At 50.1% G+C, this 24,395-nt stretch overlaps 2 protein-coding genes across 7 annotated transcripts in view; one reads left to right on the forward strand and one right to left on the reverse strand.

Moving 5' to 3' along the window:
* Srrm2 (serine/arginine repetitive matrix 2) overlaps positions 1 to 19,878 on the forward strand; it is a 20,237-nt gene extending 359 nt beyond the window's left edge. Inside the window, exons 2-15 of one of the 6 annotated variants that reach the window (XM_013011487.1) lie at positions 3,185 to 3,456; positions 4,261 to 4,368; positions 4,547 to 4,711; positions 4,858 to 4,935; positions 6,004 to 6,066; positions 6,179 to 6,211; positions 6,371 to 6,421; positions 6,567 to 6,659; positions 7,279 to 7,474; positions 10,193 to 16,836; positions 17,543 to 17,827; positions 18,953 to 19,066; positions 19,175 to 19,282; positions 19,377 to 19,878. In XM_013011487.1, coding sequence (XP_012866941.1) covers positions 3,215 to 3,456; positions 4,261 to 4,368; positions 4,547 to 4,711; positions 4,858 to 4,935; positions 6,004 to 6,066; positions 6,179 to 6,211; positions 6,371 to 6,421; positions 6,567 to 6,659; positions 7,279 to 7,474; positions 10,193 to 16,836; positions 17,543 to 17,827; positions 18,953 to 19,066; positions 19,175 to 19,282; positions 19,377 to 19,386 — 8,190 coding nt within the window. In that variant the 5' untranslated portion in view covers positions 3,185 to 3,214 and the 3' untranslated portion in view covers positions 19,387 to 19,878. Of the gene's footprint in view, positions 1 to 3,184; positions 3,457 to 4,260; positions 4,369 to 4,546; positions 4,712 to 4,857; positions 4,936 to 6,003; positions 6,067 to 6,178; positions 6,212 to 6,370; positions 6,422 to 6,566; positions 6,660 to 7,278; positions 7,475 to 10,192; positions 16,837 to 17,056; positions 17,828 to 18,178; positions 18,829 to 18,952; positions 19,067 to 19,174; positions 19,283 to 19,376 lie in introns of those variants that run through there. The other 5 variants (XM_013011488.1, XR_001174858.1, XR_001174859.1 and 2 more) reach the window with 5 other exon arrangements.
* Positions 19,879 to 20,382: 504 nt separating this feature from the next.
* Positions 20,383 to 23,348, reverse strand: Tceb2 (transcription elongation factor B (SIII), polypeptide 2 (18kDa, elongin B)). The gene is made up of 2 exons (XM_013011444.1): positions 23,132 to 23,348; positions 20,383 to 20,557 (listed from the first exon to the last, which is right to left on the reverse strand). Exons 1-2 carry the CDS (start codon positions 23,331 to 23,333, stop codon positions 20,445 to 20,447), a joined length of 315 nt encoding a protein of 104 aa, XP_012866898.1. The 5' UTR covers positions 23,334 to 23,348; the 3' UTR covers positions 20,383 to 20,444.
* Between the last annotated feature and the right edge of the window lie 1,047 nt (positions 23,349 to 24,395).

Genomic DNA, 24,395 nt, shown 5'->3' on the forward strand with positions numbered 1-24,395 from the left:
CTCCCCGCCTCCCCTCCCCTCCCCCCTGCGGTTCCTGTCGCGCGCGGCCTTCGGCTCGCGCCCCTCCCCCATGGCAACGGCGCGCGCCGCCGCCCGCGTTCAGGTTCGCGCGCTCCCCTCTGGAGGAGAGCTCGCGAGACTCGGCTTCTCGCCCCCCTCCCACGTGCGGTCGAGGCCGCGCTCGCTCGCTCGCGCCGCTGCTGCCCTGGTTGGTCTTTTAAGTGGAGGGGAGGGGGCGGCGGCGGCGGCGGCGCACGGCCTGCGGCCTGCTCGCGGATGCGTTCTCCTGCCCGCCCCGTCCCTTTTCCCTCGTGACTGCGGCGTTAGGCCTCCCCGCCCCTTTGGAGGGCCTGTGGACCGGCCGGAGCCTCCCAGACGGCGGGGCGCCGTGCAGCCCCCTCCCCCATCGCTCAAGGCCGAATATAGGTCTTCGCGGTCCAGCCAAGGCCTTGAGCTAGGTGGCCCGGTTTCACGGAGTTTTCTCTCGGTAGTATCCACCCTGAAGTTGACTTGGGGGGGGGAATGGGGCCGCCGAATCTTACAAATAACGTATTCGAAGACGTACGGCAGGCCGTGCTCCCTTTTTATTCCGTATTCTGGTCAGTCTTTAAAGGCCTTCAATAAGCTTTTTGTTGGGAAGAACAATTCTGAACTATTTCAAAGACGTTCTAGCTTCTTATTTCATGAAACTTCATTTCTGTTTACTGTTGTCCCCCATATTTCCAGTCCATTCAGCTAATAGTGCTGAGCTAGCTCCTACCTACGACCATCTCCTGGACACCTCTGCCTGCTCCCCTCTTAGTGCCGGTTCTGAAACAGTTTAGTAATTTCAAAATATCCTACTTTATTAGTTGGCATTCTTGTAATTTTATAACAAGAAATTCCTTGCATCTTTTCTTTTTCTTTCTCTTGGGTGACTTTTGCCTAGGCAGTTTGGAAACTTCGGGTTTTAGAGTTGTCTTTTGGTAGTTTGTTTTTTGTCTTAAGTACTGCCTGGATGCTCTTTTTTTTTTTTTCTTCTTTCCTTTTGGTGCATCCCCTAAAAGTTGTAGAAACATTGTGACTTAATTTTCTTGGCTTAACTTCTACTGGTTTCCTCTTTTTTTAATAGAGGATTTTGGTGTGAGGTGTGGAATTGTGGGTGAATGGTTTGAAGAATTAATTGCAAGCCAGAAGTTTTGTGTTTGTTTTTTGTTTTTATTTTTGTAAGGGAAGTTAGAAATTAGGTGCGAAATAGGATTGCAAATAAAAGACCTTGTTTTGAGTGGGGAAGGATTGTTCTTAGAAAATTAGAAGTGATGCTGGGCACTGGTGAATTTATGCCTGTAATTCTACCTACTCAGGAGTCTGAGATCTGAGGATTGAGGTTTGAGTCTAGCCTTTGAAGGAAATTGTGTAAGGCTTCCAATTAAGTACCAAAAAGGCAGAGTGGAGCTGTGGCTCAAGTGGTGTAGAGCAAAACAATTCAGAGAAAGTGCCTTGGCTGAGTTGAAGTCCAGGACAGACACAAGGAAAGGAAAAATAAGAGAATTGAAAAGTGGAGAAACTAATTTCTTGAGATGTTGAGGCTTTCTTATTTGTGAATTTTCTTTCTTAGATTTAGTCTCATTGTTCCTTTACACTCATAACAGTTATTCATTGTTCTTTCCCAGGTCTTCTGTGGTTCTGTTAGGTTTACTGTGGGTCTTTTCCTTTTTTTTTTTTTGCTAGTCATGGGGCTTGAACTTGGGGCCTGTGATCTGTCTGAGCCTCTCTGTGCTCAAGGCTAGCACTCTACCACTTGAGCCACAGTGCCACTTCTGCCCTTTTCTGTTTATGTGGTACTGAGACATCGAACTCAGGGCTTCATGTATGTTAGGCAAGCATTCTAGCACTAAGCCACGTCGTTCCCTGTCCTGCTGTGGGTCTTTCTTAAAGACTCATCCTTAAGACTTTCAGAGCCATCTGGAACAATCCTTTCATTTAATATCCTTATATTTTCTCATTTCCCCCTTTGCATTTTAGTAACTTTTCCTGGGCATTTATATGGCACTTCTTTATTCTGGAGCTTTATAAATGCAATTTCCTTTCGTCAAATTCTATCTCTTTCATTTATCTTGATTGATCTCTGCCTGATCCTTGGGCATTTTCATGAGGCAATGTTTTCTTACATGCTTATGTTCTACGAAACTATCTCTGAGAATGTTAGAGAAAGACATGTAGCATAGGTAGCAGGAGAATAGAGTATGAGAAACCTATTAATTTAGTCAGGATTACAATCTTGGTTTGGGGGCTCCTTGAAAATCTTGCTGGGGTGGGACTAGTTGAGAGCATAGAACCTGGCAGGAGGCATAAGGTTAACATTAGAGGAAAGATGGGATTGGGTGAGGAAAAGTGGTATAGCTGGGAATTGGTACAGAAAGTTGATGCATGTGAGATTGTGAACTTTCTAAGTAAATTTAGGTGTATAGTAAAAAAAAAAAGGTGTATAGGGGAATGTATAGGAACAGTTGGATTGGAGAGGCTGGTTTGATTTGTTTAAAGAGCATTAAGTTGAAAGCAGGTAATACTTAAGAACTAGCCAGACTTGGAGGAGCTACAAGTCATATGGTAGATCCCACTGGAGAGGAAACTAAAGGCTAGTTGATAGCTGTAAATGTTTGGAATCAAAGAAATAGATCCTTCCCTGGGAGATAAAGTATAAGGTAACACCATGATTCATGTGTGTTTTTGATGTTCCTATTGGCCTATAGAGTGTAAGGCTGCATAGGATATTCAGTTTGTTAATAAGTGTACTTATTCACTGAGACTAGTCTCACTTTGTGTCTGTATAAGGATAGCCTGAAAGCTTTAGGTAAATTTTTGGAAGAGTCTTTGAACATGGATTGCAGGCCTTTAGGTGACAGATCTATGTCTGGTGTTTGTTGTGTTGTTTGGATGACTGTCTTGATTAGTAGAAGTTAGATGTTAAGAGTGGGGAAGATACCACTTGTGTGCATTAAGATCAAAGAGATTTCAGAGAAACTAGGAAAAAGGAAGCAGTATGGGAAGGATGAAGAATTTTGTTAGGAGACATGAGAATGGCCCATGCTAGCAGATTAAACACAAGAGCTGAACTAGGAATAAGGAGAGCCAGAGATATGGGAGGTGGTAAGTGGTAGTGTGGGGCCAGGGGCCTGACCCGTGTCTCCCCGCTCCCCCTCAGGAGCGGTGGTGCCCCCCCGGGCACAGGGCCATGTACAACGGGATCGGGCTGCCGACGCCCCGGGGCAGCGGCACCAACGGCTACGTCCAGCGCAACCTGTCCCTGGTGCGGGGCCGCCGGGGTGAGCGGCCAGACTACAAGGGAGAGGAGGAACTGCGGCGCCTGGAGGCTGCCCTGGTGAAGCGGCCTAATCCTGACATCCTGGACCACGAGCGCAAGCGGCGCGTGGAGCTGCGATGCCTGGAGCTGGAGGAGATGATGGAAGAGCAGGGGTGAGGGAAGGGGCGGGGCAGAACAAAGCATCTAGTGGGTACAGAGTGGGTATTAGGAGGGATATATGGAGCTTAGGGTTGGCTGGAAGAGTGGATTTGTGAGGAGAGGTAAATGAGTTAGTGAAGAATTAAGGGACAGTGTGAAGTGGGAGGTGAGGAAACTGTCTAGAGCATAAATAGTAGCTTGAGGGGTTCTGAATTAACTAGATGGATATGGGAAAGGGGAGATTATAGAGGAACAAAAATGTGCTGTAAAGGACAGAGAAGAGAACAGCATTCTGGCTGGCGAAGACGTAGGTAATCTGATAGGTATTGTCATTGGTAGGAAATGGATTAAGGCCGAGGCCTTGAAGGATAGCAAAGACAAAAGAAAAGGAATTGGAAGAATACTTGAAGAGGTTATTTTGGGCTAGGTAGGAAAGTGAAGTTTTGGAAAAGGCACACATTCAGGCAACCTTTTAGAGCAGTGGTTTTCAAACTTGAGCAATGGTACCCCTTTTGTACACTATACCTTCCTTTGAAATCCTAGGAAATAAAGGATCTTTTCTTGTTCACATTGGGAAGGAGCACTGAGAACTTTACCAACTAACTTTCTTCTCTAGGCCCCTAAATTGTAGTATGTTTAAAATCCACTGTTCTAGAGGCTATAGTAAATACAAAAGGAAGATATGGGGGGAAATCAGGGTTTAAGAAAATTTTGGATGATAGTGAAAAGTTGTATGTGTGCATGGAGATGTAAGGGACTCTGATGGAAATCAAGGAAATGTAAGTCTGACACTTACATTGAAGGGATTTGTTCTTTAGGTACGAGGAACAGCAAATTCAGGAGAAAGTGGCTACCTTTCGACTCATGTTGTTGGAGAAGGATGTGAACCCTGGGGGCAAGGAGGAGACCCCTGGGCAGAGGCCAGCGTGAGTTGAGCTCTCCCTTGGTTCCCCCACACTATATACTACTACTGCTGCTGCTGCTGCTGTTGTCCTTTATCCTTCCTTGCTTTTGTCTTCATGGCTGGTTCTTGCTTCTAATTACTTTGAGTAGACATCTGCTCTGTTCCCATTTTTGACAGATATTTGCCTTTTTTTCTTATAGGGTAACTGAGACCCATCAGTTGGCAGAATTGAATGAGAAGAAGAATGAGCGACTCCGTGCTGCCTTTGGCATCAGTGATTCCTATGTGGATGGCAGTTCTTTTGATCCTCAGCGTCGTGCTCGAGAGGCTAAACAACCAGCTCCTGAGCCTCCAAAGCCGTACAGGTAAGTAGGATTGGGCTTCTTTTTCTGGTTTTAAGCATCCTGCTGTTATTAACTATTTCTCCAAACATCAGATCTTGTTCTTTTGAGCCTGAAAGGTCTTAAGGGTATGGGCTCTACCACCCACATCTTCTGTTATTTTTTCCTAGCCTTGTACGGGAGACCAGTAGTTCTCGTTCACCAACTCCAAAGCAAAAGAAGAAGAAAAAGAAGAAAGATAGAGGACGGTGAGTCATTTGGAAAGTCAGTCTAGTATTTAGAGGATTAATCATGTGGTAAAATCATGTTTTTTTTTTTGGGTCCGGTTGTGGGGCCTGAACTCTGGGCCTGGGTGCTGTCCCTCAGCTCTTCAGCTCAAAGCTAGCGCTCTACCACTTGAGCCACAGCACCACTTCCGGCTTTTTTCTTTTTGCTTATGTGGTACTGAGGAATCGAACCCAGGGCCTCAGGCATGCAAGGCAAGCGCTCTACCACTGAGCCATCTTCCCAGCCCCTAAAATCATGTATTTTGTCTGTTGAGCATTCTATTAGGGAGCAGGAGACAACTGCCAGAAAAGCCATGGAGAAAGGGAATCACTATTTCAGTTTTTAACTGGGAGAAATTTTTGTGTTTATTGGGACAGGTTGAGTTTAACCTGCCGTTGAAGGATAGCCGCCATCGGCAACTTTAGGATTTGTTGATTTAACTATACTTGTTTTTTTTTTGGTCCAGTTGTGGGGCCTGAACTCTGGGCCTGGGTGCTGTCCCTCAGCAATTCAGCTCAAGGTAGCGCTCTGCCACTTCTGGCTTATTTTCTTTTTGCTTATGAGGTGCTGAGGAATCGAACCCAGAGCCTCAGGCATGCAAGGCAAGCGCTCTACCACTGAGCCACCTTCCCAGCCCCGATTTAACTATACTTGGAAGTGAAGAATACATCCTGGGCTAATTCTGGGCCACTGATGCTGATGGGAGTCATGGGTGCTTTAGAAACTATTTTTATGAGTCAGGTGCCCAGGGTTCTCATTACTTTGGAGGCTGAGATGTGAGGATTGTGATTTGAAGCCAACCCTGGCAGGAAAGTTTGTGAGACTTTTCCCTGCAATTAAGCACCAAAATGCTGGAAAGTGGATCTGAGGCTCAAATGTTAACTGAGTTAGCCTTAAGCATAAAAGCTTAGAGACAGTTCCCAAGCACTGAGTTTTAAGTCCTAGGACCAGCAAAAATTAAAAACCAAACATTTCTAGGGATGGATTGTAGGTGGGAGGGCTAGACAGAGCAAAATAGAGAAAGACCTTGCTTCTGAATCTGTCTTTAGTAGGTCAGAGAGCAGCTCTCCTCGTCGTGAGAGAAAGAAGAGCTCTAAGAAGAAGAAGCACAGGTATGGTATGAAGTAGAAGTACTTAAGAGTGATTGGAAGAGGCTTATTGATACTGAGTTCAGGCATAGGTGTGAGTTAGGAGTTTTAATTTATAATTTATACTTCCCTATAGGTCAGAATCTGAGTCGAAGAAACGGAAGCACAGGTAAGATTTCTTTGGCTCACATGGCAGTGGTGTTCTTTTTCTTGGAGTAAAGCTCACTCTTTTAGCTTTTCTGTTAACATTGTAGTCCTTTCCATTTCACATTGGATTTTATTGCAGTTTAAAAGATTTGCTTTGTAACACCTTTACCTTATTTCCTAGGTCTCCCACTCCAAAGAGCAAACGTAAATCTAAGGACAAGAAGCGGAAGCGGTGAGTAAATTTGAGAGGAATTTGCTTAGTAAGTAGATGAGGGCCCCCTTAGTGGGAGGGGAAAGTAGAGTCAAGGGTTAGGGGATGTGTGAGAAGAATCTAATATAAGTGAATTAACCTGATGAGCTATGTGGTGGTCTTTCAGGTCTCGAAGTACAACACCAGCTCCTAAAAGCCGTCGGGCCCACCGTTCAACCTCTGCTGATTCTGCGTCGTCCTCTGATACTTCTCGAAGTCGGTAAGGGGTAGTCCAAGAGGAAAGGGGAGGGAGAGGGAATGGTGGGTTAATTAATTTAATATTTATTGAGCGCCCACGGTGTGCTAGGCGCTGCACAGACCATTCGGAAGACACGGTCCCTGCCCTCTAGGAGCTGACAGGCTAAAGCAACAGGATGGACAGACATATACATTTCCCCTTGTCTTTTTATTTTATTTTTTATTTTTTGTTTCGTTATGATGTATATGGACTGCCAGAATAGGGGGAGGGGTGGTTTGTTCGTGGTGTCTGGGGGAGGAAGGAATCCTTACCCTGGCTTCCTTAATCGGGGAAGGCTTCCTGAAGGAGGTGGGTTCAGAGGTGAGTTGTGAATGAAGTGGGTAGGGATTGGGACTGGGTGGAGGGTTTGGGGATGTTTGGGGGAGGTGGATAAAAGGTTAAGGGGGAGATTGTGTTGGGATGAGATGGAACAAAGTGGACAGCTTGCATTTTGATGAATGATTTGAATCATGTGGCTAGATCATTTCTGGAAAAGGGTTGTACAGTTAGAAAAGCTGGATGGGGAGCTAGGGGGGAGGGGACTTCTGTTGTCCCTTGAGCTGACTTCCTTGCATTCCCCCATCCTTCATTTAACTCACAGGTCTCGAAGTGCTGCAGCTAAAACCCATACATCTGCTTTGTCTGGGCAAAGTCCTTCCCCTGCTTCAGGGCGTAGAGGGGAGGGAGATGCGCCTTCTAGTGAACCAGGTACCACCAACATACAACAGCGGCCTAGCAGCCCAGAGCCCTCTACAAAGCAGCCTGCCAGTCCTTATGAAGACAAAGATAAGAAGGAGGTATGTTTTGAATTAATATTCATTGCATTGCTTGGTTATTGGTTTTAGGATGAGTATGAAGGTGAGAACAGATAACATTAGAAAAAATTGTTATTTCTATGTTCCTTTCAGTTACCAAGTTCTTGTACACATCTGCAAATATTTTGGAATCGCAACTCACTAAATTTGAAGCCTGGATATTACAAGTTTTATGTCACTATGTGGTTCATATACATACATACATATACGTGTATGTGTACAAAGACAAGAGTGGGAAAAAGTTTAAATTTTTTTGAGGTAGTGGAAATTGAATCTAGGATACTGGACACGGTAGGCAAGTGCTAGACCATTTGAGCTAGGAGAAAAGGTTTTGTTAACCAGTTTACTTTTCCTTTATGGTGTTTGTTTTCATTTAATTATATGGGTCATGATTTTACTGTATACTTTTAATCTACTGCATTTTGCTACTAGCAGTCTGGAAACACTACAGAATGGTCTTTTCAATTTTGTCTGTTGTTTTATACCGTGTACTGGGTCCTGATCATTTTAGCCTTTAATTACTTCACTACTTTTGTCTTTTTATCCAGAGATGTTTCCGAATTATTAGTTGGGCCACCTCAGAGGTTTTGAGTTCTGTTGCTTTTGTGTTACATTAGTGTTTTTGTTTTGTTTTTTGTTGTTTTGTTTTTTGCCCTTTGAACTGCTTCTCAAGCTTGAACTCAGCTTGGCTTTTTTGCTCAAGACCGCTACCATTTGAAAGCCACAATTCTACTTCTGGATGCGTGTGTGTGTGTGTATGTGTGTCTGTCTGTCTGTCTTTGTGTGTGTGTGTGTGTGTCGGTTGTAGGGCTTGAACTCTGTGCCCGGATAGTATGGTCCCTGAGCTGTTCAGCTCAAGGCTCTATCCCTTTGAGCCACAGCTCTATTTCTGGTTTTCTGGTGGTTAATTGGAGATAAGAGTCTCACAGACTTAACTGCTCCGGCTGGCTTTAAACCACAATTCTCAGATCTCAGCCTCCTGAGTAGCTAGGATTACAGGCGTGAGCCACTGGTGCCCAACTGCTTTTTTTGCTTCACATTCTTTAAGTTGACTTTTGCTCATAGCTGGTGGTCTACTGCTTGAGCTATACCTCCACTTCTGGCTTTTTGCTGGTTAATTGGAGATAGACTCGAGGAGACTTTATAGCCCAAATGAGCTTTTGAACCCTGATCCTAAGATCTCATCTTGAGTAGCTAGGTTTATAGGAATGAGTCCTACCTGTATCTAACTCATATGGTCTATTTGTCACACAAATCATATTGTCAGGGGGCTGGGAAGGTGGCTCAGTGGTAGAGGACTTGCCTTGCATGCCTGAGGCCCTGGGTTCCATTCCTCAGCACCACATAAGCAAAAAGAAAAAAAGCCAGAAGTGGTGCTGTGGCTCAAGTGGTAGAGCGCTAGCCTTGAGCTGAAGAGCTGAGGGACAGCGCCCAGGCCCAGAGTTTAGGCCCCACGACTGGACCCAAAAAAATAAAAAAACAAAAAAAAAATCATATTGTCAGTACTTTGCCTTTACTTGGGCAATTTGTTTTCTTTTGCCTGTATTAGAGCTTGAACTCAGTGCCTCATACTTGCTTGGTTTTCTTGCTCATGGCTGGTGTTTTACCACTTGAGCCTCATCTCCAGACCAGCTCTCTTGCTGATTAATTGGAGATGGAGCCTCTTAGATTTTTGCATACAAGATGCTTTTGAACTGCAATCTTCCAGATCTGTCTGTCTCAGCTAGGATTACAGGTTTAGCCACCAGCACCAGGCTATTTATTTTAACTGAATATAGTTATTTATCAAAGCTGAGGATATCCTACTTTAAGAAATGTCTTTCAACTCACAAAACCTATTTTTTGGTAAGTAAGCCAGTCAGTGAACAAAGTCATCAGGTACCAAGTCCTAGTCTTGGAACAAAAAATAAAATTTTTTTTCCTCTGTTCTCAGAACTTTTTTTTTTGTCTGTCATGGGGCTTCAACTCTGGGCCTGGGCGCTGTCCCTCAGCTCCTCAGCTCAAGGCTGACGACGTTCCACCACATGAGTCACAGCGCCACTTTTGGTTTTCTGGTGATTAACTAGAATAAGAGTCTCATGGACTTTCCTGCCCAGGCTGGCTTTGAACCGTGATTCTCAGATCTCAGCCTCTTTTGTAGCTAGGATTACAGGCAAAAGGCACTGGCGCCTGGCTCAGAACATTTTTATAATACTACTTGCTAGTAACTTGTGTTTAGTTGCATTGTCTTTTTTTTGTTTTGTTTTGTTTTGTTTTGTTTTTTTGGGTCGGTCATGGGGCCTGAACTCTGGGCTTGGGCGCTGTCCTTCAGCTCTTCAGCTCAAGTGCCCTACCACTTGAGCTACAGTGCCACTTCTGGCTTTTTCTGCTTATGTGGTACTGAGGTATCGAACCCAGGGCTTCATGCATGCAAGGCAAGCACTCTACCTCTGAGCCACCTTCCCAGTCTGATATTGTCTTTATTAGTTACAGCTTTTAAGGTCACAGACTATTCATATATTCATGTTTTTCCCAATGTGTTTTATGTCATATGTCCTGTTACTGAGTAGAAGTGATTGCTGGTGGTGAGGAAAAGGACAAATTGGTACCATGGGGTTGGAAGAAGAAAAGCTTTATTGGAAAGGATGTTGGGTTCTTTGGGAGATAATGAAGCTTTGATGCTTATTGTATCTCTATCCCTACTTTTTCTTCTACTCTTAGAAATCTGCAGTTCGACCTAGCCCCTCTCCGGAAAGGAGCAGCATGGGTCCAGAACCGCTTGCTCCCCCTCCGCTCCTTGCTGAGCAACATGGTGGCTCCCCACAACCCTTTGCAACAGCCCCATTATGTCAGGATCCAGTGAATCCCCCTTCTGAAGCCTCCCCCACCCGGGGCCGTTCGCCAATTAAATCTCCTGAGAAACCTCCCCAATCATCTTCCTCAGAAAGCTGCCCACCATCCCCTCAGCCTACCAAAGTTTCTCGGCATGCCAGCTCCTCCCCTGAAAGTCCTAAGCCAACACCAGTTCCTTCAGCAGCCCTACGAGAGATGTCATCTTCTCCCACATCCAAGAATCGTTCACATGGCCGAGCAAAGAGGGATAAATCTCATTCCCATACCCCTTCCCGAAGAATGGGAAGGTCCCGTAGTCCTGCAACTACTAAGCGGGGGCGATCTCGGTCTCGAACTCCTAAGAGAGGCCACTCTCGGTCTAGGTCCCCTCAGTGGCGTAGGTCACGCTCTGCCCAGAGGTGGGGGAGATCTAGAAGTCCCCAGCGGCGTGGCCGATCTCGGTCACCTCAGCGTCCCGGCTGGTCCAGGAGCAGAAATACCCAGAGAAGAGGCAGATCTAGGTCAGGAAGGAGAGGCAGGTCACATTCTAGATCCCCAGCCACGAGGGGCAGATCTCGTTCTAGAACGCCAGTCAGGCGAGGTAGGTCCCGCTCTAGAACACCTGCCAGGCGGAGATCCCGGTCCAGAACACCTCCCCGGCGTAGGTCTCGGTCAAGAACGCCAGCCCGGAGGGGAAGATCTCGGTCGAGAACACCTGCTAGGCGCAGATCCAGGACCCGATCACCAATACGACGAAGATCTCGTAGTCGATCACCAGCCAGGAGAAGTGGTAGGTCGCGTTCCAGAACCCCGGCCAGACGTGGCCGATCGCGCTCCAGAACCCCGGCCAGACGTGGCCGGTCGCGCTCTAGAACTCCAGCTAGACGTGGCCGGTCACGGTCTAGAACACCAGCCCGGAGAGGAAGATCTCGGTCTAGAACACCAGCAAGACGAAGGTCCCGTAGTAGAAGTCTGGGTAGGCGTGGAAGATCACATTCTAGATCACCACAAAGAAGAGGCAGGTCTGGCTCATCATCAGAGCGGAAAAACAAATCCAGATCATCTCAAAGAAGAAGCAGGTCCCACTCAAGCCCGGAAATGAAAAAATCCCGTGTTTCCTCAAGGCGGAGCAGATCTCTTTCTTCATCACGATCCAAGCCAAAATCTCGCTTATCTCTGAGGCGAAGCCTTTCAAGGTCTTCTCCTTGTCCCAAACAGAAGTCTCAAACACCACCTAGGCGCAGTCGTTCTGGATCATCCCAACCTAAAGCTAGATCCAGAACACCACAGCGAAGTCACTCTGGTTCTTCACCACCTGAACAGAAGTCTGAAACACCATCCAGACAAGCACGTTCCAGTTTATCTCCTCACCCTAAAATGATGTCTGGAACGCCACCAAGGCAGGAGTCTGTAACCAGTTCCCAGGCAAACGAACAGTCTGCAGTGACACCCAGGCAGAGCCATTGTGAATCATCACCTGACCCTGAGATGAAATGTGGAACCCCTTCAAGATATAGCTGCTCTGAGTCCTCTCCTCAAGTGAAATCTAGGACACCTCCAGGACATAGCCCATCTAGATTGTCATCTCCACAACCTAGAGTAAAGACAGTGTCACCAAGACACAGGAGCCATTCTGGCTCCTCTTCTCCGAGTCCTAGTAGGGTGACTTGTGGAACACCTCCACGGCAAAGCAGGTCAGTATCTCCCTGCTCCAAGGTGGAATCTAGATTGTTGCCAAGACAGAGCCATTCTAGATCCTCTTCCCCAGATACCAAAGTAAAGCCTGGAACACCACCAAGACAAAGTCACTCAGGGTCTACATCGCCACACCCCAAAGTAAAGTCTCAAACTCCACCAGGACGAAGTCTCTCTGGATCAAAGTCACCATGTCCCCAAGGGAACTCTGAGGACTTGTCAGCACAGAGTGGCTCTGAATCTTTCTCTCTCTGTCCTGGAGTAACATCTTGTATACTGCCAGGGGAGAGCTATTTTGGCACCTCATCTCTGCAACAGAAAGGAGAATGTCAGACTTCACCAGACCACAGGTCTGATACTTCAAGTCCAGAAGTGAGACCGGGTCACTTGGACACTCTATCTTTGCAGAGCAAATCTCAAACATCTCCTAAGAGTGGCCGGTCTAGGTCTTCATCTCCAGTCACTGACATAATGCTCAGATCTCCAGTGAGACAAGATAGAAATGACTTATCAACAGGTCCAAGGCTGAAATCAGGTATGTCTCCTGAGCAGAGATCTCAGTCTGACTCTTCCCTGTATACTCCAGTGGACTCTAAATCTCTTTTGGGACAGAGCAGATTGGAACCTTCGCCTGAAACGAAGGAGAAGATAGGCTTATCCCTTCAGGAGACTGTTACTGGGCATTCTCCTAGACCTAGAGACAGATTAAGTCCTGTGCAGGATAGGCCAGAGTCCTCACCAGTCCTGAAAGACACGCCTAGACCGCAATCAAGAGAAAGAAGTATTGTGGGATCTCCAGATACAAGAGACCAAAATACTACATTACCTAAGTTAAGTCAAGACGAGGAATTAATGGAGGTGGTAGAGAAATCTGAACAGCCTTCGAACCAAGTTCTGCCCCAAATGTCTCCAGAACTTAAAGAAGTTGCCTGCATTAATTTTGAATCTCAGTCTCCTGAAATAGAACAAAGGTCTGTTGTGTCATTGGCTTTTGACCAAAGTGGGTCACAGGCTTTGGAAGCAGAAGTCCCTGCAGTGGCCTCGTGTTGGAGCGGACCCCACTTTTCTCCAGAACATAAGGAACTGTCTCACTCCCCTCCCGGGGAGAATAGCTTTGAGTCACCTTTAGAATTTAGAAATTCAGGCCCTGGTACAGAAATGAATACTGGATTTTCTCCCGAGGTTAAGGAAGATTTAAATGGACCTTTCTTGAGTCAGTTGGAGACAGAACCATCTTTAGACATGAAAGAACAGTCAACCAGGCCCTCTAGACGCAGCAGTTCTGAGTTCTCCCCAGATGGAGTGGAGAAGGCAGCGATGTCTTCAAATCAGAGTGTCTCTTCACCTGTACTCGGGGCTGTACCTAGAACGCCTTCTAGAGAAAGAAGTAGTTCTGTGTCTTCTCCTGAACTGAAAGATGGTTTGCCGAGAACTCCTTCAAGGAGAAGCAGGTCTGGGTCTTCTCCAGGACTTAGAGATGGGTCTGGGACTCCCTCTAGGCATAGTCTATCCGGGTCCTCTCCTGGGATGAAGGACGTACCTAGAACCCCATCCAGGGGGCAGAGCGAATGTGATTCTTCACCTGAACCAAAAGTGTTGCCTGAAACTCCTAGGGCAAGAAGTCATTCTCCCTCATCCCCAGAGCTCAACAAGGGTCTCACCCCTCAGAGAGAGAGAAGTGGATCTGAATCATCAGTTGAACAGAAGCCTGTGACTAGGACCCCCCGTGGGCATGGAAGTCCATCTGGATCTTCTCAGGAACTTGATGGGAAACCTGGCACATCCCCTCAGGAGAGAACTGAGTCAGACTCTTCCCCTGATTCTAAAGCCAAGATGCGAAGTCCACTTAGACAGAGGAGTCGCTCTGGATCATCACCAGAGCTTGACAGCAAATCTCGACCCTCTCCTCGGCGTAGTAGATCTGGCTCATCCCCTGAAGCAAAAGATAAACCAAGGTTGGTGCCCAGGGCCCAGAGTGGTTCTGATTCCTCTCCTGAGCCTAAAGTACCTGCCCCCAGGGCCCTGCCCAGACGCAGCAGATCAGGTTCATCAAGCAAAGGCAGAGGTCCTTCTCCTGAAGGAAGCAGTAGTTCTGATTCTTCTCCAGAACACGCACCCAAACCCAGAGCCACTCGAAGAGGCTCCAGGTCCTCACCAGAGCCTAAGACCAAGTCTCGCACACCACCTCGACGGCGCAGCTCTCGATCATCTCCTGAAGTAACTAGGAAGGCCAGAGTGTCTCGAAGAAGCCGCTCAGCTTCATCATCACCAGAAACTCGATCCAGAACTCCTCCAAGACGCCGAAGAAGTCCCTCAGTGTCTTCCCCAGAGCCAGTTGAAAAGTCGAGGTCTTCACGTAGGCGACGTTCAGCTTCATCTCCACGCACTAAGACAGTTTCAAGGAGAGGCCGGTCTCCTTCACCAAAACCACGTGGGCTCCAGAGGTCCCGGTCTCGCTCACGCAGAGAGAAAACAAGAACAACGCGACGTCGAGATAGGTCTGGATCCTCACAGTCAACCTCTCGGAGAAGACAGAGGAGTCGGTCTAGGTCTCGGGTAACTCGTAGGCGGAGGGGAGGCTCTGGTTACCATTCAAGGTCTCCTACTCGGCAGGAGAGTTCCCGAACCTCTTCTCGACGCCGAAGAGGCCGTTCCCGGACACCACCAACCAGCCGGAAGCGTTCAAGGTCACGCACATCACCAGCTCCGTGGAAACGCTCTCGGTCTCGTGCCTCACCAGCTACTCACCGGCGATCCAGGTCCAGAACACCCCTGATCAGCCGGCGCCGGTCCAGGTCTCGGACATCACCTGTGAGTCGAAGGCGGTCACGGTCTAGGACATCAGTGAATCGACGAAGATCTCGATCAAGAGCATCCCCAGTGAGTCGAAGGCGATCCAGATCCAGAACACCACCAGTAACGCGTCGCCGCTCAAGATCCAGAACACCAGCACGTCGTCGCTCCCGTTCTAGAACTCCTCCAGTGACTCGGAGGCGGTCCAGATCTAGGACTCCCCCAGTAACTAGAAGACGATCTCGAAGCAGAACTTCACCCATTACTCGGAGAAGGTCAAGGTCCAGAACATCCCCAGTCACTCGGAGAAGATCTCGATCTCGTACATCTCCAATCACTCGCAGGAGGTCCCGCTCTCGAACCTCTCCTGTAACACGCCGCCGCTCTAGGTCTCGAACACCTCCAGCAATTCGGCGACGCTCAAGGTCTCGAACACCCCTGTTGCCACGCAAACGTTCTCGAAGTCGCTCACCGCTTGCTATCCGCCGCCGTTCGAGATCTCGTACTCCACGAGCAACCCGGGGCAAACGCTCTTTAACAAGATCCCCTCCAGCAATCCGTAGACGATCTGCATCAGGCAGTAGTTCTGACCGTTCACGCTCTGCTACTCCTCCAGCAACAAGAAATCATTCTGGATCCCGGACACCTCCAGTAGCACTGAGTAGTTCCAGAATGAGTTGCTTCAGTCGTCCTAGCATGTCACCAACTCCTCTGGACCGGTGTAGATCGCCTGGAATGCTTGAACCACTGGGCAGTGCCAGAACACCCATGTCTGTCCTGCAGCAAGCCGGCGGCTCCATGATGGATGGTCCAGGTCCACGACTTCCTGATCATCCAAGAACATCAGTGCCAGAAAATCACGCTCAGTCTAGAATTGCACTTGCTCTGACGGCCATCAGTCTTGGCACTGCCCGGCCACCTCCGTCCATGTCTGCAGCCGGCCTAGCTGCAAGAATGTCTCAGGTTCCAGCTCCAGTGCCTCTCATGAGCCTCAGAACAGCCCCAGCTGCCAACCTCGCCAGTAGGATTCCTACAGCCTCTGCAGCAGCTATGAACCTTGCTGGTGCCCGAACACCTGCCATTCCAACTGCAGTCAACTTGGCTGATTCGAGAGCACCAACTGCTGCAGCCGCAGCCATGAACTTGGCCAGCCCCAGAACAGCAGTGGCACCTTCAGCTGTGAACCTTGCTGACCCTCGAACCCCCACAGCCACAGCTGTGAACCTAGCAGGTGCCAGAACCCCAGCTGCCCTGGCAGCTTTGAGTCTCACGGGTTCTGGCACACCTCCAGCTGGTGCGAGCTATCCCTCGAGCTCCCGAACACCCCAGGCTCCAGCCCCAGCAAACATGGTGGGTCCTCGGTCTGCCCATGCTACAGCTCCTGTGAATATTGCCAGCTCTAGGACCCCTACTGCCTTGGCCTCTACAAGTCTCACCAGTGCTAGGATGGCTCCAGCATTGTCTGGTGCTAACCTCACTAGTCCCAGGGTGCCCCTGTCTGGTTACGAGCGTGTCAGTGGCAGAACCTCACCCCCCTTGCTTGACCGAGCCAGGTCCAGAACACCACCAGCTGCCCCGAGTCAGTCTAGAATGACCTCTGAGCGGGCTCCTTCCCCGGCCTCAAGAATGGTCCAGACTCCTTCCCAGTCTCTTCTTCCTCCAGCACAGGATCGACCTAGGTCTCCTGTGCCATCGGCTATGACAGACCAATCTCGTTCTATTGCCCAGACCACTCCTGTAGCAGGGTCTCAGTCCCTGTCCTCTGGGGCAATGACAAAGACCGCATCCTCTGCTAGTGACCACAATGGCCTGCTCTCTGGCCCTGCTTCTGAGATGTCCCACCCCGAGGGTGGGGAGCCACTTCCCTCTACTGGGGCCCTGCAGCCCCCAAAGGAACGGCGGAGCAGCTCATCGTCATCGTCATCATCTTCTAGCTCCTCCTCCTCCTCCTCCTCTTCCTCCTCCTCCTCTTCCTCCTCTGGCTCCAGTTCTAGTGACTCGGAGGGCTCTAGCCTTCCTGCCCAACCTGAGGTGACACTGAAAAGGTGAGGGAATTTAAAGATTCTTACCCATGGGGAAGGTATTGGGGGACAGGTGCAGGAATGGGGAGGAAATAGTGGTCGGCTCCTTGAGTCTTGGGGACTATGACACTAGAGCTGGGGTAGAAGAGTGCTGGGGTGGGGCTGTTGGGGGCGGGATGGAACAGGTAAAAGGCTCCAGAGGTTAATTCTCCAGAGGATAATGATAAGTTTTCCATCTCTACAGAGGACAGAACTAGAGGAAATGGACTTAATTTTACAGCAGGAGGGATGGCAGTTAGACCTCAAGAGGAACTCCCTGGGCTGGAAGGATCTTCAGAGGTCATCCCGTCCCTCTCTCTGCCTCCAGGCAGGACGGCCCCTCCCAGCCAACCTGCCATGCACAGGGGCCTCCCCAAGCTGCGGCTCTCCCAAGGAGGGAGACCACCTAGCTTCAGCTGACCATCTGAGCCCAGGGGCCTTATTCCTCCATCAGGGACATTTTTGAAGTTTAACCTTGATCCCTTGTGCTGTGGCCTCAGCCTAATGCTTGTGTTAGCAGACGTTGGGTCGGCTCAGGCCACTGCTCCAGCGAAGTGCTCACTGGCCTACCTAGGCGTGCTCCCGAGGCCTTTCTCAGCACCCCTCCCCCACCGCCCTTCCTCCAAGCCAAGGAAGGTAGGGTCAGGGCTGGGGCAGCTTGTCTACTGATGACCTTGCTCTTTTCCCACAGGGTCCCCAGCCCCACCCCAGCCCCCAAGGAGACCGTTCGCGAGGGACGTCCTCAGGAGCCAGTCCCAGCCAAAAGGAAGAGGCGCTCTAGCAGCTCCAGCTCCAGTTCTTCCTCCTCTTCCTCTTCCTCCTCCTCTTCCTCCTCCTCTTCCTCTTCCTCCTCCTCTTCCTCCTCTTCTTCCTCCTCTTCCTCCTCTTCTTCCTCTCCCCCCTCTCCTGCTAAGCCTGGTCCTCAGGCCTTACCCAAACCTGCAAGTCCCAAGAAGCCACCCCCTGGCGAGCGGAGGTGAGTGCTGCCTTGCCTGAGGTGGAAGTGGCGGGTGGGTTGACTTCTCCAGAGAAGGGACCCTGGGTGAGGTTCCTGCTGGGGTGCCTCGTGGACGTCGGTGTCTGATTGTATGGGAGGACTCGGGCAAACTCCTCTGCCCGCTGCTCCCAAGGTGCCTTGTTCTGGAAAAGGGCTGCACCATCCAAGAGGGTCCCACACCAGAATTGGGAGGTTCTAGTTTTCTTCCTCTGTCCCCTCCCTCCCTCCCCTGACATGCAGCCCAGTCCCAGGGGTTCTAGCTAAGTCTCCCCATTGCTGCTGCAGGGCTCTGGTCTGGCCACCGTCATCTTCTCCCGACTCTGTCCACAGCCTCCTCCCTGTCTCCCTGCCTCCACGCCATTCTCTTCCACTCGTAGCCAGAGGGATCTTTCTAAAACGCACATCTGGCTACTTCCCTCCACTCCACAAATCCTTCCGGGACGCCCTGTGGCCTGCAGGATAAAGCCCCACCTCTGCGGGAATGGCGTGTGAGGCTCTTCACCAGCTACCCTTGCCCGCCCCATGCTCTTGTCCACCCTGTGTTCCTTCTGCCTACCCCCACACATGCCCTGTGATCCGGCCATGCCCGCGCCTTGCAGTCTAGGAGAGCCCCATGCCTTTGGACATGCTGTTCCTTCTGCCTGGGATTTCCTTGTCCGCCTGGCGAGCTCCTCGTTCTGCAAGACTCCACTCAAACAGCACCTCCGAGAAGACTGCCTTGCCCTTTCCCTGCCCCATCCCAGCCCAGGCTCCCCTCCCTGGGGCCCCCAGACCCATGCATATCCATTCCTGCGGGACTGCTTCCCACACATGGGGACTGGGCCTGTGTGCCTCCTATGCTGGCCTCCTCCACTACCAGACTGAGCACCTTCAAGGGCAGGGACTGTCTTTTATCTTTGCGTCCCCCGCTGCACCCTGTGCCCTGCCCACTGGGGCACTCGGTGGATGGTGTGCGGGCGGATGGGTGAGTGCGGATAAAGGTGGGTCTGAGGCTGGCCCTGCGTGGTGTGAGGTTTGGTGGTCAGGACCTGGGCGGGTGGTCCTGAGTGCTAGCTGGTGGGTTTGGAAGGATGTGGTGCTATAGAGTCCCGCTCTGCTCCTCAGGTCTCGGAGTCCCAGGAAGCCAATAGACTCCCTTCGAGACTCTCGGTCCCTCAGCTATTCTCCTGTGGAGCGCCACTGTCCCTCACCCCAGCCTTCCCCACAGGAACAGCAGAGGTGAGGCCCCCTTCAGCCTGTTGGCTAATTAGCCACCATCCACTCGTACAGAGGGCTTTTGAGGCTTCTTAAAGACAGCCTGGGGTCTGATACTGTCCTCTGTTGCAGCAGTGAGCGGGTTTCCCGGAGAGGCCAGCGTGGGGACAGCCGCTCTCCCAGCCACAAGCGTAGAAGGGAGACGCCTAGTCCTCGGCCCTCACGCCACCGCTCCTCCAGGTGAGTTGAGTCTTGAGTGGCAGCACTTGTGGACCAGCTTAAAAAGTGGCACTTGGGCTGGGTGCAGTTTTCACATGATCCTCCTCTGTTGCAGGTCTCCATAAGTCGTTGGGGTTTCTATCACACCTCATAATTCTGGAGCCACACGGAACACCCCTTGTCCCCAATGGAGCTGTAGGGGTCCTTGTCTGTTTGCCCCTTGAACCCTGACAGCATCTTCTGGGAGGGCTCCTTTCTTCCCCTCCATTTTTTTTGTTTCTGTGAAATGTTAATCTCTGTGAGTTTTCCCTGGTTCGTGTTGGGGGGGAGGGCAGGGATTGGGGAGGGGGAGGGAATGCAAATGGAAGCTGGGGGAGGGGAAGGAAACTCCCTAGCCTAGTTATTAAGGGGGTAATTGATGGTTTGGGTCATGGGAGGTTGGTTGATATCTGGGAAGGGGCAGGATTTGAATTCATTGAGCCCTTGTTGGCCCCTATGACGTTGCAGGCCCCTCCCCCCCAAAATTTCTTCATGTTTCTTAAAGGCATTTTGGTTTTTTAAAAATCTGTACAGCAAGAGAAACTTTTTCTGTCAAATAAAAATGAGAAATGCAGGAATTCAGTCTATAGACTTTTTTTTTATTAACAATCCTAGGGCTTGAACTCAGGGCCTAGGCCCTGTCCTTGACCTTTTTGCTCAAGGCTAGTGCTGCAGCTTGAACTACAGTTCCACTTGGAGTTCTGGAGTGGTCTACTGTAGAGTGGGATTCCATGGCAGGAAGAGCTTGACGGATGTTCCTGCCTTGGCTGACTCCAAACCGGGATCTCAGCCTCCCGAGTAGGTATGATGACAGACTACAGGTGTGAGCCTGGTACCAGCACCTGGTAGACCTTACTTTGGTGTGATAGAGGAGCTACCAAACGATTATGGCTATAACTGCTGGCTTCTCACCTGGGACTATTTGGAGAATGGCAACTGCACATAACTGCTGGCCCAGGGCTTTGGGTGGACTATGGTGCCCCGAGGGGCAGGCAGCCTGGCCGCAAACAAGGTCCCTTAGAAGCTGATGTCTAGACTAAGGAGCCGAGTTAAGAGTAGAGAGAAAGAGGCAGCAGTCAGGCAGACACCCAATCTCTTTTATTGGGGGTAGGGGGAATGAGCCTCTGGGGCATGCCTGGGGCCCTCACTGCACAGCTTGTTCATTGGCGCTGCCTCCGGAATCCTGAGGCTTCATCACATCTGGAAGCTCTGGTGGGCTGGAGAAGGGCTCGATGCGCAGGGCCTCAAAGGCTTCATCTGTTGGGAAGGACAACTGGAGTCGGTTCCCTACCTCCTGTCCACTTGCTCAGAAGACAAATTTTGTCTTAAGCCCCAACTCCCAACCTCTGGCAGGCTGCCGTCTTGGTGCTGAAATGTCATAGTCTCTCCCTACCCCTCTGCTCCCCCCCCAGCACAACCCAACCACCCCTTCATAACCCCACCTTGGCCCCATGCAACTGGCTGTTTTGGGGGCCTTTATCCCCGTTCACTTATTTGCCTTTCCTTTCCTGGGGCTTGAACTCATCTTAGGCACTGTCCCTAAGCTGCTTTTGCTTGAGGGTAGCATTCTGCTACTTAAGCCACAGCCCGACTTTAGCTTTTTCTTAGTAGTCAGTTGGTGAGTCTGACTTTTCCTGCCTGAGCTGGCTTTGGATCTCAGGCTGATCCTTGGATCTTTCAGAATAGCTAGTGTATCGTAGGAGGAAGCTACCAACACCAGCTGATCAATAAGCCAGCCTGTGGCCATAATACTTCATTCTATCTGCTTTGTCTCCACACCACCATCAACTTTACCCAGGTTTCCTTCCCATCAGGTTTTTGAATGCAATCTTCACTCCCTGCCCTTTTTGATCATGCCTGATGCTTAAGGTACTGGCTCCTAAGGTTCCTACACCACCCCGTTTCCTGCCTGAGTCTCTGCACTCAAGCTGGCTAATCTGGCTGTTGAACTCAGGCCCCTCCTCAGAGATCACTCCCAGCCTGCCAATAAGTACAGTTTCTGTGTCTGTACTGTATCAACTTACCTGGACATTACCTCAGGAGCACTTAGCACAAGCAACTTGTCCGCTTTTCATACTTCAAACAGTGGCTCCAATTCCCACCCTTGTTCCCCAGTGCAGAGGAAATGAACTTCATACTTTTTTCTCCTACCTTACAGACTCTTCACCAGGCTCAAATGACACTTGGAGGTGTGTGGGTGCGGGCATGCGTGTCTGTCCTGGGGCTTGAACTCAGGACCTAAGTGCTGTCCCTGAGTTTTTTTTGTTTTTTGTTTTTCTTTGTCGGTCATGGGGCTTGAACTCTGGGCCTGGGCGCTGTCCCTCAGCTCTTCAGCTCAAGGTGAGCGCTCTACCACTTGAGCTACAGCACCACTTCCGGTTTCCTGGTGGTTTATTGGAGATAGGAGTCTCACGGTCTCTCCTGCCCGGGCTGGCTTTGAACCGAACCCCGATCCTCAGATCTCAGCCTCCTGAGTAGCTAGGATGACAGGCGTGAGCCACCAGCGCCCGGCTCCTGAGTTTTTGTGCTCAGGGCTAGTTGTGTATCACTTTGAACCTAATTAGGCTCTATTTTCAGCCTTTTTAGTGGTTAACGAGATTCAAGAGCTTCCCTGCCTGGGCTGGCTTTGAACCCCTTTCTCAAAGTCTCAGCTTCCTGAGTGGATTACAGGCATGAACCATAGGCGCAGAGCTCTAGGGCAGTTTCTTCATCTACTTCAGTAAACCATTTTTTTTTTTTGGCCAGTCCTGGGGCTTGAACTCAGGGTCTGAGCACTATCCCCAAGCTTCTTTTGCTCAAGGTTAGCACTCTACCAATTGAGCCACAGCACTGTGTCTAGCCTTTTCTGTGTATGTGGTACTGAGGAATAGAACCCAAGGCTTCACGCATGCTAGCCTAGCACTCAACTGCCAAACCACACTCCCAGCCCAGACGTTTTTTTTTTTTTTTTTTGGGTCTGTTGGTCGTGGGGCTTGAACTCTGGGCCTGAGTGCTGTCCCTTGCCTCTTCAGCTCCAGGCAAGCACTACCACTTGAGCTACAGCACCACTTCCGGTTTTCTGAGTGGCTTATTGGAGATAAGAGTTTCACGGACTTCCCTGCCCCGGGCTGGCTTTGAAATGTGTTCCTCAGATCTGATTATAGGCATAAGCCATGGGTGCCCAGCAGAAATTCTTTATATACTTAGCTACAGGAGGTCCAAAGCAGTGAAAATACAGGTCTATGTTTCTATGCCCAGAATCAAAGAACAAATTCTAAAAGCTTCCCGTTAAAATTGGGAAGAAAATAAACAACTTTTTGCAGATGCTGGGCCTTGAACTCGGGGCTTGTGCTCTGTCCCCGAGCCTCTCTATGCTCAAGGCTAGCACTCTACCACTAAGCCACATTCCCAGCCCAAATAAACCACTCTTTACCTTTCAAATTTCTAAGATTTGGGCAGGGCTGAGGCAGGATGGATTAGATCACAAGCTTTGTTGATCTGACTCCAGAGTTAATGTCCCAGCTAGTAACTAGACCACTTCAGGTTCTTTAACTTATCTAAAAATGGGCACAGTACAGGTCTCAGAAATGCACTGTACAGCCATGCAGTCTGGCTCCAGAAGCTACTTCAAAGCCTAGCCAGCCCCGTGGGACTGCCTCAGCATCCCCATCTTCTAGATGAAAACTACTGCTTGTCCAGAGCTATGGAGAGGAACAGAAAGGACTCAGGAAGTAACATGGAGAGTACAGGGTCAAGCACTTAGAGAAGTAAATCTGCGCTGATAGTTGGGCTGTATCTTCACATCTATGGCTGTTATCAGCCTACACATGCCATCCAGCTCAGCCCTCTTACCTGCCCGGAAGGCTAGGCCCACTGTGGCTGGGGCCTGGGGCCGTGCTGTCTGGCTGGTGAAGCCACACTCGCCCAGCGTTTTCCCATCATCTAGAAGCTGGTCGTCCTGAGGAGGAAAAGCTTGAGTCCGGGAGGGGTCCCTGAGGGATATATCCCAGACCTCTAGCCAACAACAACGGGGAGTCAGAGGGAAGACAGACATCTCCACCTGTGGCTATGACTCCGGAGTATACAATATGCATGCCAACACCATACCCAAGGGTTTCAAACACAACCATAGAGAGAAGGAAATCTGATGTTTCCCAACTCTCCAAGCAAGTCTAATTTGGAGCCACTGGCCTAGGTCCACCCCCCCATCTCCCCCCCAAGTCCTAGGTCCTGGGCACTGTCCTGAGTTGCTTTTTTGCCCAAGGCTAGCACTCTACCACTTGAGCCACAGCGCCACTGCTGGCTTTTTCTGTGTGTGTGTGGTACTGAGGAATCAAACCCAGGGCTTCATGAATGCTAGGCAAGCACTCTACTGCTAAAGTCACATTCCCAGGCCAACTAGCATAGTTTGAAGAGAGCTAAAACTTGATAGATAAATCCCCGTAAACAATGTCTCAAGTCCCAGGCTGGCCTTGAGCTTGAGATCCTCCTGCTTCAGCCTTTGATGGGCCATCTGCCAGACTAAGTTGAAATTTTTTTCTGTTATGTTTCCAGAACCTTAAAATAGGAATTCCTGAGTTTCCAGCTGCCAGGTTTCAATCACTAGGGAGGCACGGAAAGCACTCAAGTGCAGTGTATGGCACTTGGGATCTTTATAAAGGAGCTCCGGCAGATTTCGGCGGGGAAAGCCTTTCACACACCAGCAAAAAGTCAGCGCCCCAAGTTGCCAGCCAGAATCCGATCAGCTCACTCAGGGGATCTCATGCTTCTGGGAACCAGAATCAAGGGCTGAAGCGCTTGATTCCCCAACGAGGGCCCGGACTCCCCGCCACCCTGACTAAAAACCGCCGTTGGTTTGAACGGAAACAGGCAGCTAACAACCCAGTGGGCCTCACCTATGTGGACACATTGTCTCTCTCTCTGGGCACTGACCACGTCCCAGCCCGAGCAGCGGGATCCCGAAGGGACCGAGGATTAAAAAGAACATGAGGCGGACTCTGCCATGACCTCGGGCCGGATGAGACCACCGCGCCGCAGCCTCGGGGTGTGGGTCTCCTCCAAGGCGGAGCAGGGCCCCGGGAGCCCGCGGGGCGCGGCGGGCCGGCCGGCCGCGGCG

The sequence above is a fragment of the Dipodomys ordii genome, unplaced genomic scaffold (assembly GCF_000151885.1).
Source record: "Dipodomys ordii isolate 6190 unplaced genomic scaffold, Dord_2.0 Scaffold14, whole genome shotgun sequence".
Taxonomy (NCBI): Eukaryota; Metazoa; Chordata; class Mammalia; order Rodentia; family Heteromyidae; genus Dipodomys; species Dipodomys ordii.

What these genes read in the sequence shown, in the direction of transcription:
- Tceb2 (XM_013011444.1), bottom strand. Translation starts at nt 23,333, where the DNA reads ATGTCTGTCTTCCCTCTGACTCCCCGTTGTTGTTGGCTAGAGGTCTGG. An exon ending in GGGCCTAGCCTTCCGGGCAG is followed by an intron (nt 20,558 to 23,131) that starts GTAAGAGGGCTG and finishes CCTTCCCAACAG; the next exon opens with ATGAAGCCTTTGAGGCCCTG.